This window comes from Camelina sativa, chromosome 11, assembly GCF_000633955.1.
Source record: "Camelina sativa cultivar DH55 chromosome 11, Cs, whole genome shotgun sequence".
Taxonomy (NCBI): Eukaryota; Viridiplantae; Streptophyta; class Magnoliopsida; order Brassicales; family Brassicaceae; genus Camelina; species Camelina sativa.
The window spans coordinates 44,608,465-44,625,813 of record NC_025695.1 but is presented as its reverse complement, the minus strand read 5'-3'; the positions used below and the strand labels follow the sequence as shown (position 1 = coordinate 44,625,813).

At 41.6% G+C, this 17,349-nt stretch overlaps 7 protein-coding genes across 7 annotated transcripts; 3 read left to right on the top strand and 4 right to left on the bottom strand.

Moving 5' to 3' along the window:
- LOC104728968 (glycerophosphodiester phosphodiesterase GDPDL6-like) lies at positions 10-2,569 on the top strand. Its single transcript, XM_019232121.1, has 7 exons — positions 10-43; positions 116-225; positions 308-806; positions 895-1,215; positions 1,309-1,448; positions 1,523-2,006; positions 2,084-2,569. The coding sequence occupies exons 1-7, from the start codon at positions 10-12 to the stop codon at positions 2,383-2,385; spliced, it is 1,890 nt and encodes a 629-aa protein (XP_019087666.1). The 3' UTR covers positions 2,386-2,569.
- Positions 2,694-8,124, bottom strand: LOC104726372 (FIP1[V]-like protein). Its single transcript, XM_010445215.2, has 8 exons — positions 7,242-8,124; positions 6,508-6,734; positions 6,235-6,361; positions 6,085-6,153; positions 5,811-5,954; positions 5,560-5,661; positions 3,836-5,458; positions 2,694-3,637 (listed from the first exon to the last, which is right to left on the bottom strand). The coding sequence occupies exons 1-8, from the start codon at positions 8,046-8,048 to the stop codon at positions 3,098-3,100; spliced, it is 3,639 nt and encodes a 1,212-aa protein (XP_010443517.1). The 5' UTR covers positions 8,049-8,124; the 3' UTR covers positions 2,694-3,097.
- LOC104726371 (trafficking protein particle complex subunit 5) lies at positions 8,267-10,058 on the top strand. The gene is made up of 8 exons (XM_010445214.2): positions 8,267-8,485; positions 8,746-8,834; positions 8,929-8,992; positions 9,115-9,192; positions 9,288-9,364; positions 9,454-9,520; positions 9,607-9,714; positions 9,825-10,058. Exons 1-8 carry the CDS (start codon positions 8,414-8,416, stop codon positions 9,855-9,857), a joined length of 588 nt encoding a protein of 195 aa, XP_010443516.1. The 5' UTR covers positions 8,267-8,413; the 3' UTR covers positions 9,858-10,058.
- On the bottom strand, positions 10,066-11,492 carry LOC104726370 (protein RTF2 homolog). Its single transcript, XM_010445213.2, has one exon. The coding sequence runs from the start codon at positions 11,403-11,405 to the stop codon at positions 10,227-10,229; it is 1,179 nt and encodes a 392-aa protein (XP_010443515.1). The 5' UTR covers positions 11,406-11,492; the 3' UTR covers positions 10,066-10,226.
- LOC104726369 (transcription factor bHLH82-like) lies at positions 12,080-13,713 on the top strand. Its single transcript, XM_010445212.2, has 5 exons — positions 12,080-12,295; positions 12,395-12,541; positions 12,618-12,683; positions 12,764-12,898; positions 12,998-13,713. Exons 1-5 carry the CDS (start codon positions 12,098-12,100, stop codon positions 13,346-13,348), a joined length of 897 nt encoding a protein of 298 aa, XP_010443514.1. The 5' UTR covers positions 12,080-12,097; the 3' UTR covers positions 13,349-13,713.
- Positions 13,899-14,806, bottom strand: LOC104726368 (cytochrome c oxidase assembly factor 6). The gene is made up of 4 exons (XM_010445211.2): positions 14,684-14,806; positions 14,451-14,588; positions 14,207-14,351; positions 13,899-14,086 (listed from the first exon to the last, which is right to left on the bottom strand). Exons 1-3 carry the CDS (start codon positions 14,765-14,767, stop codon positions 14,223-14,225), a joined length of 351 nt encoding a protein of 116 aa, XP_010443513.1. The 5' UTR covers positions 14,768-14,806; the 3' UTR covers positions 13,899-14,086; positions 14,207-14,222.
- LOC104726367 (RNA polymerase II C-terminal domain phosphatase-like 4) lies at positions 14,909-17,242 on the bottom strand. Its single transcript, XM_010445209.2, has 8 exons — positions 17,135-17,242; positions 16,848-16,996; positions 16,700-16,755; positions 16,500-16,612; positions 16,240-16,420; positions 15,784-16,073; positions 15,528-15,713; positions 14,909-15,441 (listed from the first exon to the last, which is right to left on the bottom strand). The coding sequence occupies exons 2-8, from the start codon at positions 16,994-16,996 to the stop codon at positions 15,070-15,072; spliced, it is 1,347 nt and encodes a 448-aa protein (XP_010443511.1). The 5' UTR covers positions 17,135-17,242; the 3' UTR covers positions 14,909-15,069.

Below are 17,349 nucleotides of genomic sequence, written 5' to 3'. Positions count from 1 at the left end.
TTGATTACGATGCCGAAACCATCTTCTCCAATGTCTCTCGTATGTCTTCTTCTCTTTTTCTTCCCTTCAATGCTCTCCACCACCACACATTCTCATGTTTTGTATTATTGAGCAGTGGTTCAGAACATCTTCTCTCGGCCTAGCATCTTCGACGGCCAAATGCCGGTTTCTGCTGTGGAGGACGTCCTTGGAACCAAGCCTCCCAAGTTCTGGTTGAGCGTTCAGGTACCGCTTCTTCTCTGTGAGCATATGATTAAGCATCATAGGGAAGGTTCTTGTTGGTTCATCAAAATAAAACAATGTGCAGTACGATGCCTTCTACATGGAACACAAGCTGAGCGCAGCCGAGTACCTGAGGAGCTTGCGATTACGCGGCATTAATGTCATCTCATCTCCGGAGATCGGTTTCTTGAAGAGCATAGGGATGGACGCAGGCAGAGCCAAGACAAAGCTCATATTCGAGTTCAAAGACCCCGAGGCCATTGAACCCACCACCAACAAGAAATACAGCGAGCTTCAACAGAACCTCGCAGCAATTAAGGCCTTTGCTTCAGGCGTTCTTGTCCCCAAAGACTACATTTGGCCTGTTGACACGGCTAAATACCTTAAGCCTGCCACCACCTTTGTGGCTGATGCCCACAAAGCCGGTCTAGAGGTCTATGCTTCTGGCTTTGCCAATGACATGCGTACCAGCTTCAACTACAGCTTTGATCCCTCCGCTGAGTATCTCCAGTTTGTGGACAATGGCCAGTTCTCTGTTGATGGCATCATCACCGATTTCCCACCAACAGCATCACAAGCCATTAGTGAGTTAACTTCATCTTATATAGATGTATCCACAAATATTTGGTTATTAGGAAGAAGCTAATGCCCCACACATCTATGCTATTGCAGCTTGCTTTTCTCACCAAAAGGGCAATCTCCCCAAAGTAGGGAATGCGTTAGTTATATCTCACAATGGAGCAAGCGGGGACTATCCAGGCTGCACTGATCTGGCTTACGAGAAAGCAGTCAATGATGGAGCAGACGTTATTGACTGTTCTGTCCAGATGTCCAAAGACGGAATCGCTTTCTGCCATGATTCTGCAGACCTCACAGCAAGTACTACCGCCATGACTACTTTCATGTCTCGAGCCACAAGCGTTCCTGAGGTCCAGCCTACCAATGGCATTTTCTCTTTTGATCTTACATGGGCCGAGATCCAGTCTGTGAAGCGTAAGAAAATTATTAGTTTGTACATATATCTGAAACTATTATTATTCTCTAGTCTCAACTAAACCACTAAGATTGTGATTCCTTTGTCTTCAGCACAAATTGAGAACCCCTTCACTTCCACGGGCTTCTTGAGAAACCCTGCAAACAAGAACGCTGGGAAGTTCACGACTCTTGTTGACTTTCTTGAAATCAGCAAAGCAAAGGCAGTCACCGGAGTTTTGATAAACATCGAGGCAAGCATATTTAACTTCCAAATGCTCTGTTACGTAACACAAGGAAGCTTTACTAATAATGTGTTTGTTGACAGAACGCTGCTTATTTAGCATCAAAGAAAGGCTTAGGAGTTGTAGACGTAGTTAAGTCCGCTCTGACCAATTCCACACTCGACAAGCAATCTACTCAAAAGGTTTTGATTCAGTCAGATGACAGTTCAGTTTTATCTAGTTTCGAGGCTGTCCCTCCTTACACTAGAGTCTTGAGTATCGACAAGGAGATTGGAGATGCTCCCAAGCCATCCATCGAAGAAATCAAGAAGCATGCAGATGCTGTCAATCTCAAGAGAACTTCCCTCTTCACCGTGTCCCAAAGCTTTACCACAGGAAAAACTAACGTGGTAGAGGAAATGCACAAAGCGAATATCTCTGTTTACGTCTCTGTGCTAAGAAACGAATACATCTCCATAGCGTTCGACTACTTCTCTGATCCTACTGTAGAACTTGCAACATTCATTGCAGGAAGTGGCGTTGATGGAGTCATCACAGAGTTCCCTGCCACGGCTACCAGATACTTAAGTAAGTTTACAATTTTACAAGAACAATATACATATCACCAAGATAAGGCTGATCAATTATATTTGATACAAATGTAGGGAGTCCATGCTCAGATTTAAACAAAGACCAGCCCTATGCAATCTTACCTGCAGAAGCTGGCGCTCTAATGGCCGTGGCAGACAAGGAAGCACAACCACCAGCAAGCGCTCCAAACCCGCCTCTTGATGCCAAAGACGTGATCGATCCGCCTTTGCCTCCGGTTGCAAACATAGACTCCTCCAATGGAACTGGAGGAGGTCAGCCACATACTCCTCCTCCTTCAGGCACCGTTGCCACTGCTGCTAATCTCAGTCTTTCCTTGCTGGCAATGATGGCTTTCGGACTCCTCTATACTGCCTAAAAAGATTGATCACACCGTATACAAACTGACACAATTTGAGCTATCTATGTTTTACTCATGTTAACCAAAATATGCAGCAAACTGTGATTTGTTGGTATGGATCGAAAGCTCTAAGTAAAATTTCTTTGTTGTCGTAGGAATGTTTGATTTCGATAAAGATTTTGAAGCTTTATAATCGTTCATATTTTATTTACAAGCCTTCTCCACCACGCAGTCTCTACTCTCATGGTTCTTGCTCTCTCGACATTGTTAACTTGCAAAAAGGCAAACACCAATGATCAAGTCATCAAAAGACGATTATAAGACAGTAACAAAATTACTACAATATATATATAATACAGTGTCAGTCTCGTATTTTTAAAAAATATCCTCGCTCTCTCCAGAGGCGCTATAGTATAAGAACAAAACTAAAAACCAATAATCTTTGACAAAAGTTACATCAACTACTACGAGAGTATTCTCTCGAGTCATCCTTATGCGTATTCTCCCTATTCTTACACAACTCCTCCCCCACACACTCTCCCTAGTCTACTAAGTAACCTCCACTGAGATTGATCCTCCATCGCATTACTGCCACAACTGCTCCGTGGGATGGGAGAATCTCATGTCATTTGTTTAAGCATCGGAAGCTACATGGAGAATCAAACTGTCCCTCAACCCAGTCGAAGAGAGCCACTTCCTCGCTTTTTATTTCAATTCCAGTTTATGACTCTCAGCTACTTGTCCACCGTCTTTTCCTTGCTGGCCGTTCCACTTTCACCTCTGAATCCACAGGGCCTTCTATTTTTGCAGAGGGCAGCGTCTCAGACTCTATTCTCTTTACTCCCGTAGTGTCTTTCTCCGTGGGCATTGGAAGCCTGAACCTTTCACTTCGTTTCTTGAGTTTCTCAACCGTGTCCAAGTGCCGGTCTCCTGGTCCCTTCTCGCTTCCATCTTTGGTCTCTGCAAGGTCATGACCACTTTTCTCTTCAGCTACATCCCGATTCTTGCCAATAGATCCAGGAACAGGTTCGTTAAGCCGGCCATTAGTATTTTTTTCGTTCTCTTGAAGTTTTGTGGAAACGGATGATGACTTGGCAGAGACAGCATCATCTCTCTCTTTGTGGCTTGCCCAACGCTCCAATTTTGTACGTCCTCTCTTTGAATCGTGTAGCTCATCGCCAGAGGATGCGTTTTCCTTGTGTCTTTTGGCGTTAGGCTGCTGTGGGATCTCATTCCTGCTATTCCTTGCTTCACTGATTCCTTTTGAGCCCTGAAAGGAATGAAAGAAACATCAGTATTGACCGTGAAGCAAAAAAAAAAGTGATCAAACCATGAGATATCTTAGGTAAGTTAGGCAACAGAACAAAAAACTTGGCAAGGTATATTGCATTCACGATAACCATGTTATGTTCAGTTTCAAAACTTGGATGAAAAATAGAAAAATAAAATTATAAGCTGTGGAGCATACTGTCACTGCGGAATTGCCATTTTGCTCCCCTTGCTTGCTCCTCAATGATTCTGAGCCTTCTCGCTGTTCTTTATTTTTTCGTCTAGAATCTTTATGTTTTCTGTCTTGCAATCGCTGGCCATCCAAAGTATCAATAACCTTGTCACTTTTAGCACCTGTCCTCTCCTGCCTTGGTTTCTTCTCATTGCTAACAATGTCGTCTGCGCGTGCAGAGAAGTCTTCATATCCTCTATGATGGGAAGAACTTTCTTCGCCAGGGTAGTCCCTTCTCTTAGCCTGTTTAGTATGCCTTGTTGTATCTTTGGTGAAATGCTCTTTGTCAGAAACTTTATACTCATCCTTCATCCTAGATGATCGGTCTTCTGAACCTCTGTGGGCCCTTACAGCCACCTGCCTCTCTCTTCCTCGAGCTGATAAACCATCCTCGTGCGTTAGTTTCAATTTATCAAAATCCTCACGCTCCCTCAACCTCTCGTTTCCATCTCTCTGCATATAGAAATCATCCCTGTGCCTGAGAGAACTGTGGTCGTCAAAATCATCTCTGATTTTATGTTGGAAATCTCTCTTTTGATGCTCCAACCTATCATCACGTTCTCGTTTCAGGCGGCTGATTGTTTCTCTTTGACCATATGTAATTTCATTTTTCTCAGGCCGGCTTCTTCTCAAGAATTCTTCATCCTTCCTCCTCTTGCTAATGTGATCATCCACTTCATAAGTATTTCTGGCAACATCCTCCATATGCTTTCTGGAAGGAATATGGTCATCTTTGCTGCGTATTTCATTATCTCGCATTTTACCCCTCTGCCTAGAGCCCGGATCATCTTCATGATTTCTTTTTCTAGATCCTTCATCCCCACCTCTTCTACTGTATGGGTCATCCTCTTTCCTGTGCCAGACCCCGCCGTCAACATCTCGCTCTTTTCTTTTATCAAAATCCTCGCGATTTGCAATTGAGTAATTATTATAACTAGAATCAAGCTCCATGTGGGGAATAGAATTCTCTCTACCACCTTTGCTCGGCGCTCGTGTTCTTTCCATTTCCTTCCCTCTGTCTGGATTCTTTCTGCTCTGATATGGTGCATTATTATCGTGCTGTTTCCTATTGCTAGCTGGTCGAGCATAATGCTTATCTTGAATAACTTCCTCTTCTGCACCATCCTTAAATCGCTGATAATCTCTGTGATTTCCAGATCTTGCTTTGCCGCTTTCACTACTTCTCTCCGTCTTTGATTCCCCTACATCATCTTCTTGAACTGCTGACTGAGGGACTACAGAACTCGTTTTATGCTCATCCTCCATCTCAGCATCTTTGCCAACTTCACCTCCCACATCTTCACGATCAACACTTGATGACCTTGTGCCTCTGTCTCCAACAGGAGACGGTGAACGAAAACTCTGGCCACTATCATCCGTGCTCCTAGAGATCTCATCGTCTTGCTTTTTGGGAGAATCTTTATGTGACTCATCCTGGGCAGGACTACGTTCAGCAGATTCCGAGTCAGGTCTCCGGCTCTGAACAAAACTAGTCTCAACTGGGACATTTTCTCCAGGAAGGCTACTATCAGCTTGATCTGCACCATTTTCACCTGAGGGTTCATCCTCATGCGGATCGTGACATACAATCTGGCAGCATAATCATTATCAGTTAGTAGCAGTCAGAATACAGCATGCAAAGATGCCTCACAAGTAAACCAAAATCAAGAGAAATTTTAAACATGTTCAACCTCAATGATAGCATCTAGATCACGCATTCGAGGAGCCCGCGTATCAATGGATGGAAGACGTTCACCAGAACCAGTTTCCACAGGTATTGGTCTTCCAGGGGGCTGAGAGAGAGCAAATTCAAAAAATACACTCTAAGCTTTTAGAACTAACAAGAAAGTTGTCCACATGTTACCGTTGTTAAATACAATATAATGAACCACATATTGACAAGGCTACTTAACAGTGAGAGGAAAGGAAGGAGAAAACATACTAGTGAAGGTCGAACATTGGCTGGCACTTTAGCTGAATCACCTTGAACTGCTGAGTCTGGCTTCACTACATTTGAAGAATCAACAGGAACACCCTGCGCTCCCGTTGCTGCAGCTAACTCTGGGGGTAGATCTGGATCATAACCCTGTCATTGTACAAAAGATTGGTTAGGAATGCATTGTTACCCTTTTGTAACTGATGTAGACAAAATATTGTCTGTCTGAGAAGGATAATCAATTTGTAAGTGCCACAACAAATGCGAAGATCCACTTTACCTGATCCGTTCTACCGCTTTCATAAACACGTATTCTGCTTTGCATCGTGGTCTCTATACGGTGTTGGTCCTGTATGAAATTAAAAGATGCCCATCTTAGTACTCTTAATCTGCTGACATAAGGGTATGAAACACAGTTACTATTAGTTACCAGCTGTTTGCAATAATCTTTCCAGCTCTCCTCATTTAGTCCAAAGTTGAAGTAGTCCGTCATTTCAACTACTGGATATCTCCAAGGCTTTTCCTCGAAACTCTCTATGTCGACCTCAAATATAGTCCTAAAAAAACAAAAGAGTAGACATCAAATAAAAGAAATAAAGATCTGCACTAATAAAAACTTGGTACAATCCAACGTCAGAGAACAAATAAGTAAAATAGATTGATATGCATATGTATATTAGTCCGAACAGATAAAAAAAGTTACTTGTGAGAGGGAAGAGTAAAGTCCAGTCCTCGCCCGGCTGTATTACCACCCCAAGACTGGTGGAAGCCTTTCTGTGGAGCAGAAGCATTCCTCATTCCCGGTGGACGCCAATCTCCTCTGCCACGACCAACCATAGGACCAAGGTTGGCGGGTGGACGAACTTGACCTGCGGTTCCACCAGTAGGTGGAGCACCTCCAGGAATAGGGGCTGCTCCTGGTCTTACATACTGCAAGAGAAAGATATGTATATGTCAAGTAGATTAATACCACTCTTATTTGTTTCGGCTTCAATACTCTGTAACTTTGGTATGACTAATCAACAATAAAAACATAGAATCTTTGATGGGATGTTGGCTTCATAAAGTCAGTTAGGGTCTCAAGAAGTTGTTGTCTTCTTCAATTACTAACTGTAAGGAATTTTCAAAAAAGCAAAACTCTTGTACAGCGTAATTGATAGTTGTGTAGAATAGCCATATAGACGAGAGGAAGTGATTAGGTTATAATCTCCCTTTCACATTCTTAATTTTATGAAGTAAAGAGATGGTTGTGTCAAGATCTATAAGCAGACTCCAATTTCTCTTCATTAACACACTCTGCATTGCATTTTGGTTTAGGTACAAGTACAAAGTATATAATATGCAGACATAATTAAAGAAAACTAAAACAGGGTCAGGACAAGAACCCGAGCTACTAAGTAATCTGACCAGTGACAACAGTGTTGCATCGACACTGACCTTAAACTGAGAATGAAACGGATGATGAAAACCATGACTGCTATATCCAGCTTTAGGCGCACTTCCAGGTCCAGTCCCTTTTCCAGCTTCTCCACCATCTTTGCCATCTCCTTCAACACCTTGCAAACCATCTTCTCCTCCCCAAAGCTGCTCTTCCATAGGTTGATTAGGATCCGTGTCAGCCACTATAACAAGTGGGTCTTCATCATCATCATCATCTTCATCATCGTCATCTTCATTGTCTCCCATTCTTGATCTTCTATCACCTCCTCCTCCTCCGATCATGACGTTGCGGCTACTCTCATTCAACACTATCTGCAAATCATCTTCACTGTCGCTATCCCAATCATCTCCTTCTCCTCCTTGTCCTCCATATCCTCCATCTCCGCCGCCGCCGCCGCCACCAACCTGTTCAATCCTTGTCGTAACGCCTCGATCTGTAGACAAACAAGGTTCAGAAGCGGAAACGAAAAGACCAGGAATCGTAGGTGTGGAATCGGCATCGGGCTCTTCGATATCAAAGCTCATGTCCTTATCGTCTCCGCCGCCGCCGTCGCCAATTGCTTGAGGACGAGTCGTCGTCGTCGTGGTGTCGTGAGAGAGAGTGATGGATGATAATTTGAAAGCGTCGTTGTTCGGAACCCTAGAGACTGGAGCTGAATTCGGTTCCGCCACATCTTGATCTTGGGATCGGAGGTTAAGGTCGATTGAACGGTGCGGAGGCGGAGGGGGAAGAGCAACAACGGGAGGTTGAAACGGCTGGAGAACGTCGGAATATAGATCTCCGAACTCGTCGTCTTCTTCCATTGGAGACTGAGATTGAAAAGCCGATTTCGAATGAAAAGAGAGAGACGGTGAAGGAAGCTCTCTAAGCTATAGGTCTCGGCTCCTTTTTATCATCGCTAGGGCCTTTTTATTTTACTTTTTTTACTTTTTTACTTTTCCTACCCAGATTAGGATTTTAATTTAATGTGATTATTAAATATTATTAAATTATTAGTAACTTTTTTTTTTTGTACTTTGATCAAACCGAAGACAAACCAAGGTTGGAAAATAAACAGAAGCATATCTTGAGATTCTTCTTACCGGAGAAAAGCATAACTTTCACCGGAAAGGTTCTGTCTTTAGGGTTCTGGGCAGCTTGTTCTTGCCTGAAATTTTAAGAAGAGAAGATGATCGGAGTTGGTAAAATGAAGCAGTACTCTAACGTACTTGACAAGCCTCTCAGCAAAGGCAAACAAGAGGTAGATCCACTTTTTCTCTTTCCAATTTCGGAACCTTTGCTATGAAAAATCTCGTCTTGATAAAATTTGAGACTGAACCGAGTATGGGAATTGAGAACATTGTTTTGATTTGGATCCGGATCTAATAGTTGTGATGGGGATTCGATTCAAATCTCTCTCTCTCTTGGCTTTTGATCTCTTTATTGTGTGATTGATCATTAGATTTTCGAGTATGGTCTGAAAATTTAGTTGTTTTTTTGGAATTGTAATTTGTGTTGCAGGTGAGCTTGACCGCATTTTCTTTCTTATTCTCGGAGCTTGTTCAGTACAATCAAACCCAGGTTGACAATATAGCTGAACTTGAAAGAAGGTGAGCTGATTGGGTTACTAAGTATAATTAACTTTTTTTCTTAGTCTGATTCATACACACCATATCTCCTAACTATGTGTGTTTCGACTCTCAGACTAGAGGATGCTGGGTATGCAGTTGGATCTCGAGTTCTGGAGCTCCTTTGCAACCGTGAGAAAGTATGTTGTGTTTTACCAAAAAAGTCTGATACTTTGTTATAAGTTGTGTTCATGGAAGAGCAATGCAGAGTTCAATCATTGTGTCGTTTTGTCTTATTGGATATATTGTTTCATTGTTTCAGGGCAACCGAAGAGAGACGCGGTTACTTGGAATTCTATCTTTCGTCCACAGTACAGTGTGGAAGGTGTTGTTTGGAAAGGTGAGGGGTGATTTCAAACTTAATTAGGTGCTCAATCTTTCGATGTATATGCCTGTTTATGGATTCTGACTCGCCCTAAAACGAATATGCCATAGGTTGCTGATTCACTTGAAAAGGGAACAGAACATGAAGATGAGTATATGATAAGTGAAAAAGAGCTACTTGTGAACAGGTATAGATTGCTCCAGCTCTATCCATTAACAGTCAGAGATAGTCAATTGTTTTTGGTCAAGAGAATTGATAACAAATCTGAAATTGTAGGTTCATTTCAATTCCAAAAGACATGGGAACATTTAACTGCGGGGCGTTTGTTGCCGGCATAGTGAAGGTGAGTGCTCATATTTATCAATAGGAGTTTAAATGTAATTGGTAGAGGAAGAGAAGAATGAGCCAGCCACGGTTTCTTCTATACAGGGAGTTCTGGATAACGCAGGGTTTCCTGCTGTGGTAACGGCTCATTTTGTACCCATTGAAGGACAACAACGTCCTCGGACTACCATTTTGATCAAGTTTGCTGATGAGGTTAATAATGCCTACTGCATTCCTCTCTTTTCCTGACAGTTGTTTTACCTTCTTTGGGAGAACCTTAATCTTGCCAGTTCTTTTACTTTCTTTACATCCGTGCTGCGCAGGTGCTTAAAAGAGAGGCACGGCTAAGCCAATGAGAGCTCTTTAGTCACTGAGTTGCCATGATTTGGCAACTATTGGCTTTTTGTGAACTGCTTGTGCGAATCTGCTGTCTGTTTTTGGATGATTATAACATTTTGATTAGAGCTGCAAAGCCATGTCCGTGAATTGATTGTAAACAACATACATACCCTCTTGTTACAATTGCAGTTTATGATACAAATTTCCTAGTTTTAGCACCGTTGATGCAAGCAAACATGGTTATGTTTTGTCCCAATAGCGATAAGAGAAACATTATATCATCCAGTGACGAAATTACATAGCAATTTGATACATCAATATAACGAGAACAAAGATCACAGGGAAAATGAAGAAAGCAAGTAGGTAAACAACATTGTTTCGACAAATCAGTTCCTGCCGAGAGGGAGAGACCTGCAAGAGTAAGTCTCCCTGAAATCAGACTTCTTCTTGGAGGAAGTAAAGAGAGAAGCATAAACTTCCTTGGTAGCATTAACCGGAACTTTATCCGCCGCTTTGAATTTCTTCACAGTAACACCATTGCCATTGACATTCCCATCATCCGTCTGTCTCTTTGCGACCTTTACTCCTGTATCAGCCATCTTTGCAACCTTTGCTCCTGTATCAGCCACCTTTGCAACCTTTGCTCCTGTATCAGCCACCACAGCAGTGCCGTTCTCACTCTTATTAGAGACACCTTTCAACTCTCTCAGCTTTGCTTTCTCCTCTCTCAACTTTGCTTTCTTCTCTCTCAGCTTTGCTTTCTCCTCCTCCATCTTCTCCCTCAACGAACTCACTTCCTCCTCTGTACCATTGATCACAATCTTATCAGACTCTTTAACATCCGCGTGACACACCAAACACGAAGAAGACTTCACTTCCTTCAACGCCTTCGAACTCAACACATGTCCACATCCCCTCAAAGCGAAAAACTTATACTTTCCATTGAATTCAAGCCCTGAGACCGGACACTGAAACTGGGAACTAGTGGTATCTTGCGATGATCCATCAGAACCAGCAACATGCGTAAGCTTAATATTCACCATATCTTTTAAACCCTCAATATGTGAGAATTGCTTAGGCAGCCTCTTAGACAACAGAGCATGAACCAAAGCTTCTTTATTAAACAAATTCCCAATGAGATCAATCACACAAGGCTCAGCCAAAGGTTCATTAGACAAAGCACAATTCAACCATTTAGAGAGCCTCTGCTCATTCGGATCAACCTTATCAGGCTTCTTCTCAGCGTACATATTGAGGTAACAATCACGAGACTCGGCTCCCGTCGCACCGCCATCTCCACCACCTCCACGGAGACGAGGGTAAAGAGTGAGCATTGAGAAAGAAGGGAGTTTCGATACTTGGATCCGTGTAGAGCTATTCAAAAGCTTCCCATCTAGGGTAACGGAGAAATCCGATAACGAATTACGATGCGACGACGACGATGATTCGAGTAAGGAAGTGATACCCAAAAGAGTTAATACAGATTGCGCCGGATCCAATTGGAGAGCGATGGTTTGATGAGAGTCTGGGGATTTAACTAAGATCTGGCGCCGGCTGTGTATCATGGTGGCGGAGCAATACGAAGACCTCTAGGTTTCCGATCAATTTAGGTCGGTGTTTTGATTTTTGATTTTAGGGATCGAAGAGAGAGACAATATGGAAAAGAGAGATAACTTAAGAAGCTTTATATATGGGCTATTTCAATATTGTTGGGCCAAATAGTTTCTCTGTATGGGTTGGGCCTATCATTTAGTTCGGGATTTTTCTCTTATTCTGTTATAATTTTTGTGTTTATTTTATTTTTTTTTATTTTTTTTTTTGGATTTGCATAAATTTGTTTTTAAAGCATGTTTTATGTTTGGAATATTATCAGACGAAAAAAAAAAAAAAAAAAAGCATGTTTTATGCAATTAATCATTCGAAAGGGCGAAGTGTTTTCAAGATATTAAAATGGAAAAAAGAAAATGGATTGTATAGAATAACAGATTCGATGAAATAGAGAATTGGATTTTTAGGATAATTAACAGCAAACAAAAAAAAACAAATATACAAAGAGGCCGGCGACGTATACGACTTTTTTGAGATAATTATTTAAGAGATTCGAGACACAAATTAATATAACAAAAATATTTATTTATTAAGAGTAAATATTAAAAGAGGATAAATGAAACGGCCAGTAAATTAAAAAAATAGAAATCAAAATTTTTTGAAAAGAATAAAAATGGGGAGGGAACAAAGGAAGAAGACAGAAGAAGAGATGGAGAATGGGAATGGAGAAGGAAAGGGAGAGTTCATAAACCAAAACAATGACTTTTTTCTTGATTCCATGTCAATGCTCTCTTCTCTCCCTCCTTGCTGGGATCCATCTCTTCCTCCTCCTCCTCCGCCACCAAACTCTCTTTTTCATGCTCTCTCCGTCGACACCCCTTTCCCTGACCAGTTCCATCACCCTCAGGTACCAAAACTATATCACATTGATCCATACATCATCAATAACTCCAAAAACCTAAGAATGTTTCTGATCCTTTTGTGTTGTTGTTTTTGTCAATTGTAGGAGTCAGGTGGTCCAACAATTGGTAGCCAAGATGGGTTACAAGCACAAGGGACAGTCTCCACCACGAGCGCACCTGTTGTTCGTCAAAAGCCAAGGGTGCGAGCCAGGAGAGGCCAAGCCACCGATCCTCACAGCATTGCTGAGCGGGTACCTCATTATTAACTTCCTCACATCTCTTTTCTTCTCTTATCTTGTGCGTTTTTAATTGTATGGTTTTGAACAGCTAAGGAGGGAACGCATTGCAGAGCGTATGAAGTCTCTTCAAGAACTGGTTCCTAACACCAACAAGGTACTCATTTTTCTGACCTGATTTGTGTCTCTTGTCCTGGATCTAGCATGATAACTGAATTGGTTGATGATGAGATGCAGACCGATAAGGCATCAATGTTGGATGAGATCATCGAGTATGTTAGGTTCCTTCAGCTTCAAGTCAAAGTACTAAGCATGAGCAGATTGGGAGGTGCAGGTGCAGTTGGTCCACGCCTCAATGGTCTCTCCGCCGAGGTGAGTTTCTTAGTCCCTTATGGCTTTCTACATCTATCTATAGTGGAATTACTAAATCATCAGTCATAATCATCATCGTCATGGTTTTTGGTAATGTAGGCAGGAGGACGGTTGAACGCCCTCACTGCACCGTGCAATGGCGTAAACGGGAATGGAAACGCGACAGGATCATCCAATGAGAGCTTAAGGTCAACAGAACAGAGGGTAGCAAAACTGATGGAAGAAGACATGGGATCAGCAATGCAGTACCTTCAAGGGAAGGGGCTTTGCTTGATGCCCATCTCTCTAGCAACCGCGATATCATCCTCAAGCACTCACTCTCGTGGATCTCTCTTCCACCCCATCATCTCCAATACCGTAGCAGCAGAGGATGCAAATGTAGCAGCAGCAGTTGCTGCACCTGAAGCCTCCTCGACAATGGATGATGTATCTGCTGCCTCCAAGGCCTGAACCATAGAGGATACTCATGTGTTTCATCTTTCTCAGTTTAAGTCAAACATTCATATCCATATCTTTTTTACTATTTTCACTGTTAAGCAAAAATAATATAAAAACAATTACACAAAGAAACATAACCGACAAGACAGAACACTCGTATACGTGTGTGGATGGTGGGACCGTAAAGTAAGAGACATGCGTCCCACTACCTTCCCAAATCGTTTTGTGTCAACGTGTTATGTAACATTGTTTGCTCAATCGTGGAACCAGTATAATATTCAAGTTGAAGCTTCCACTCTTATCATAACTAACTATAGATAGGCCCAAATTCTTGAACCGGACCGGCTATTTTCGGTTATTGATACCAAAACTGTGAATAAGACCCATCCATTAGAGGCAGAGGAAAAAAACACACACTCCTAAATTTCCCAAGTTTTCAGGAACACTGATGAACAAACCAAGTCTATAACTCACTTCTTCAATAGCTCAAACAACCAAACAATCAGGTTCTACATAAGTGCATATAAACCTCAGCATATTGTGTATACGAGATGCTTGCAGATTGATCAACAAAAGTTTAGGGCAATAGACACAAAAGGCAAACAATCAGGTTCTTGAATTGAAATGTGCCACCTTTATTTCCATGTTCAAAGGTTTACAACTCAAAATACGATCTAAAACTATAGGTAATCCGAACAAATCTCATGATTCAGAAACAGTATTTGGCCATTAAATCTTCTTCCTTAACACCTGGACAAAAACAAGATTAAAAAGCTTGATCATGAATAAGAAGTAGGGTGAGAACAAATTAAAGAATCTGAGATTGAAGTCAAGTAAGGAGAGATTGAGTAAAGAGTTAATAAAAAGTACCAGGAAAGGAAGGAAACTAAGTTGAAGGAGAAGGCTTGAAAGTGTAAGGCTGAGGAAGTGACATTGGACCTTTCCTCTCATCTCCATCATCCAACAGCCTTTGAACTCTCTTGTTCCTACAATACTCCCTATCGAAATGCTTCACCTACAAAATTCCCATTCCTTCAATTAAAATCAAAAACCCCAAATTGAAGAAATTAGCAAACTAATTGAAAGAGAGAGAGAGAGAGAGAGTAGTAATAACCCAAGAGGAGCGACAGTTGTTGACGAATTGGGTTCTAGAATTGCTACACTCCTTAGGGTAGAGAAGACCAACGGTCGCGATTTCAGTTGGCTTTTTACCAGATTCCTTTTCAAGACAAGAGTAAAAAGCATCTCTGGCCTGCCACAATCAAAGGATCACTCTTAAACCATTTTACAGTTTATTATAACCTAATCATCGAATCAGAATCAAATAGAGAAATAGGAAAGACGGACCTTGTAGCAAGCATCTCTAGCTTTCTGAAGAACATCCTCATGAACCTCATTAGGGTTCGTCGACGCATAAGTATCGACAGCCATGTCTACGCGAGCGAACACGACGGAATCAGAAACAGAACCAAATAAACACCAAATAGACGACGGACATTAATATAAGGCCCATTTATGCCCGGCCCAACAAACACACACCTTGTCAAACAAGCATAGACGAAGCCAATGAAACAACAGAAGAGAGATTTCGTATCATTCAAAAATTAGTATCTTTGGTTGGAATATCAGAAAGATCAGAGATACAAATGTACTACGGTTACAAAACTTTACTTCATAATCAATTAAACAACAAAGTTTATCACTTCTTCTTTCTCATTGGTTACATATTATCATCACTCTTCTTCCGTTGTACCTTGTTGCTTCTTGAGCTGCTCTAAATTGAAGTTCTCTTCTGGCTGCTTCTTCCATAGGTAGTTAGCTGCATCTATCCACCCTCTGTGCACAATGTACTTCTTCTCTCTTATAGCCCAACGTGCCTTCTCTGTTCCCATCTCCATAGCCACCACGTGTGTCACTGATGCATCCACTTCTGTTGCGCAGGTTGCTCCCAGTTCCTCAGCCATTTTCCAAAGAGGGTGATCTTCTGGCTTAGCCTTGGTTGGGAACACCCGACTGAACACTACTTTACATCCTTTAAGTATCTCTTTACGCACTTGCTTTAGCATCAACCTAACATCTTTGTTAGATATGTCTTCATCCACATTCTGAAAGAAACGAACAATAATCAAAAAACTCAACTAGGCAAAAGATAAGTTTTCTTTAGATCCAGCGTGAATATACTTGGGCATACCTCAAAGAATAAAGCATGAGCTTGTTTTAGGACTTTCAGGACAGTTGAAAGTGCCCCATCTGGTTCACTCTCATCGCTCTTCAACTCCGATAAAGACTTGTATCTGTGATCAAACTGTCTGCAGCTCGAAGCGAAAAAATGGTACCGCTCTATCACGATCAAATTGTCCTTGTGATTTGGCCACGCCTGTGCATCAAACCAACCAAGTATCAGCACAACTTACATGAAACATTGACAAGTTACACAACATACTTACATTCTCTGTATCGTCAAGAATCAGAACAGCACTTTCTTGTCCAAGCACCACATCTAGACTCTTTTGATGTCTTACTGTGCCGTCATCCCGAGAAATAATCCGATCACCAAAGTACTCTCCTTTGGGGTCCAGTAGCTTTGCCATCTGTCGTGCATATGGCCTATCTCCCATCGTGTATATGTACATCACAAACATCTCACTGGCTTCTTTTAAAAATGAGTGAACAAACGGCCTAAGTTTGGTCATCATCTGCATAAACTCCATCATGAAAAGACTGCCTCCGGAAACATCTGAGATTAACCAAAAAAATTCTTCGAATTACAACAGATGCAATCATCTCGATGGAACAACAAAAGGACAAAAACAAGACTGAAGTTACAGGCTGAATCACGTTTGAAGACACAAGGATCACGTTTGAAAAAAAAAGAAGCAAAACAATGTAGCTGAATGTATCACCTTGAAGAGAATGCGTATGGCTTTTCAAGTATTCCTCCTCTGGTTTCAGGTCCCTTAGTATGGTTGAATTAAGCAGCGTGTGGTCTAGATCAAGAACTAAATACAGCTTCCGCTGGCGTTGCAAGAATCCCATATCTGAATCACGCAACCGTGAGATCTCATCTTGATTGAGCCTCATTTCCTAAGAACACAGCATTCCCAAAACTCATTAATAAGAAAAACTAAGACTTGATTTCAGAGAAGCTATTCCCTCAGCTTACCTTGTGTATGTATCTAAAGGAAACACCAGTTTCTTCCAATTTTTGCCCACAGACAAAACACATGTTCCCAAACGAACCTGGATGCTCACATTCTCCCTTGCTTGAGGATGCTTCTGCAACAATAAACAGATTCAAAATTCAATTATAACAGAACAACTGACAAGACATCAAAACAAGGCTGAAGAAAGAGAGAGCTTCACCTTCAATCTCTACTTCCTCAACAGTTTCTAAATGCTCAAACTTTCGTCTCTTTGACCTAAAATACAATTGAGAAAACATACTACAGAATGTAAATACCATTAGATTTTGATGATTCCAATCAAAGAGACAGATGAGAGTTGAACTTACTCATGATTGGAAGCTTCAGTATCATCTTCTTCTTCGCTGGGTAAGGAGTCAGACGAAGCATCTGAAGCAGAGTCCAATTCAGCATCAAGGAAAGCAGCAAGATCATCACTACTTGATGAATGCACTGGAGAATCGCTCGTCACACTCATCTGAACAAAAAACCAATCACAACATATGCCAAAAAATCTGAGAAGATGATTGAGTAAAACCCTAAATCAAACATAAACAGAAACTAAAAAAAGGTACATGGAATTCGATTGAAATCGCAGAGAACCATCGAAGCATACCTCTATAATTATGTTCGTCTGAGGCGAGAGAAGCTCACTCAAATCGTGAGTTTTGGGTTTTTGAGGAAAAGAGTTGATATACGGCGACGATGCGCAACCGCAACTTTCTCTCCGATTTGTTTTTCCACGAAAGCTGCTCTGTTTTATGTAATAACTAATAAGTAAGGCCCATTTGGGGCCCATAAGAAGCCTAATTAAGATTATTTGATTTGGGT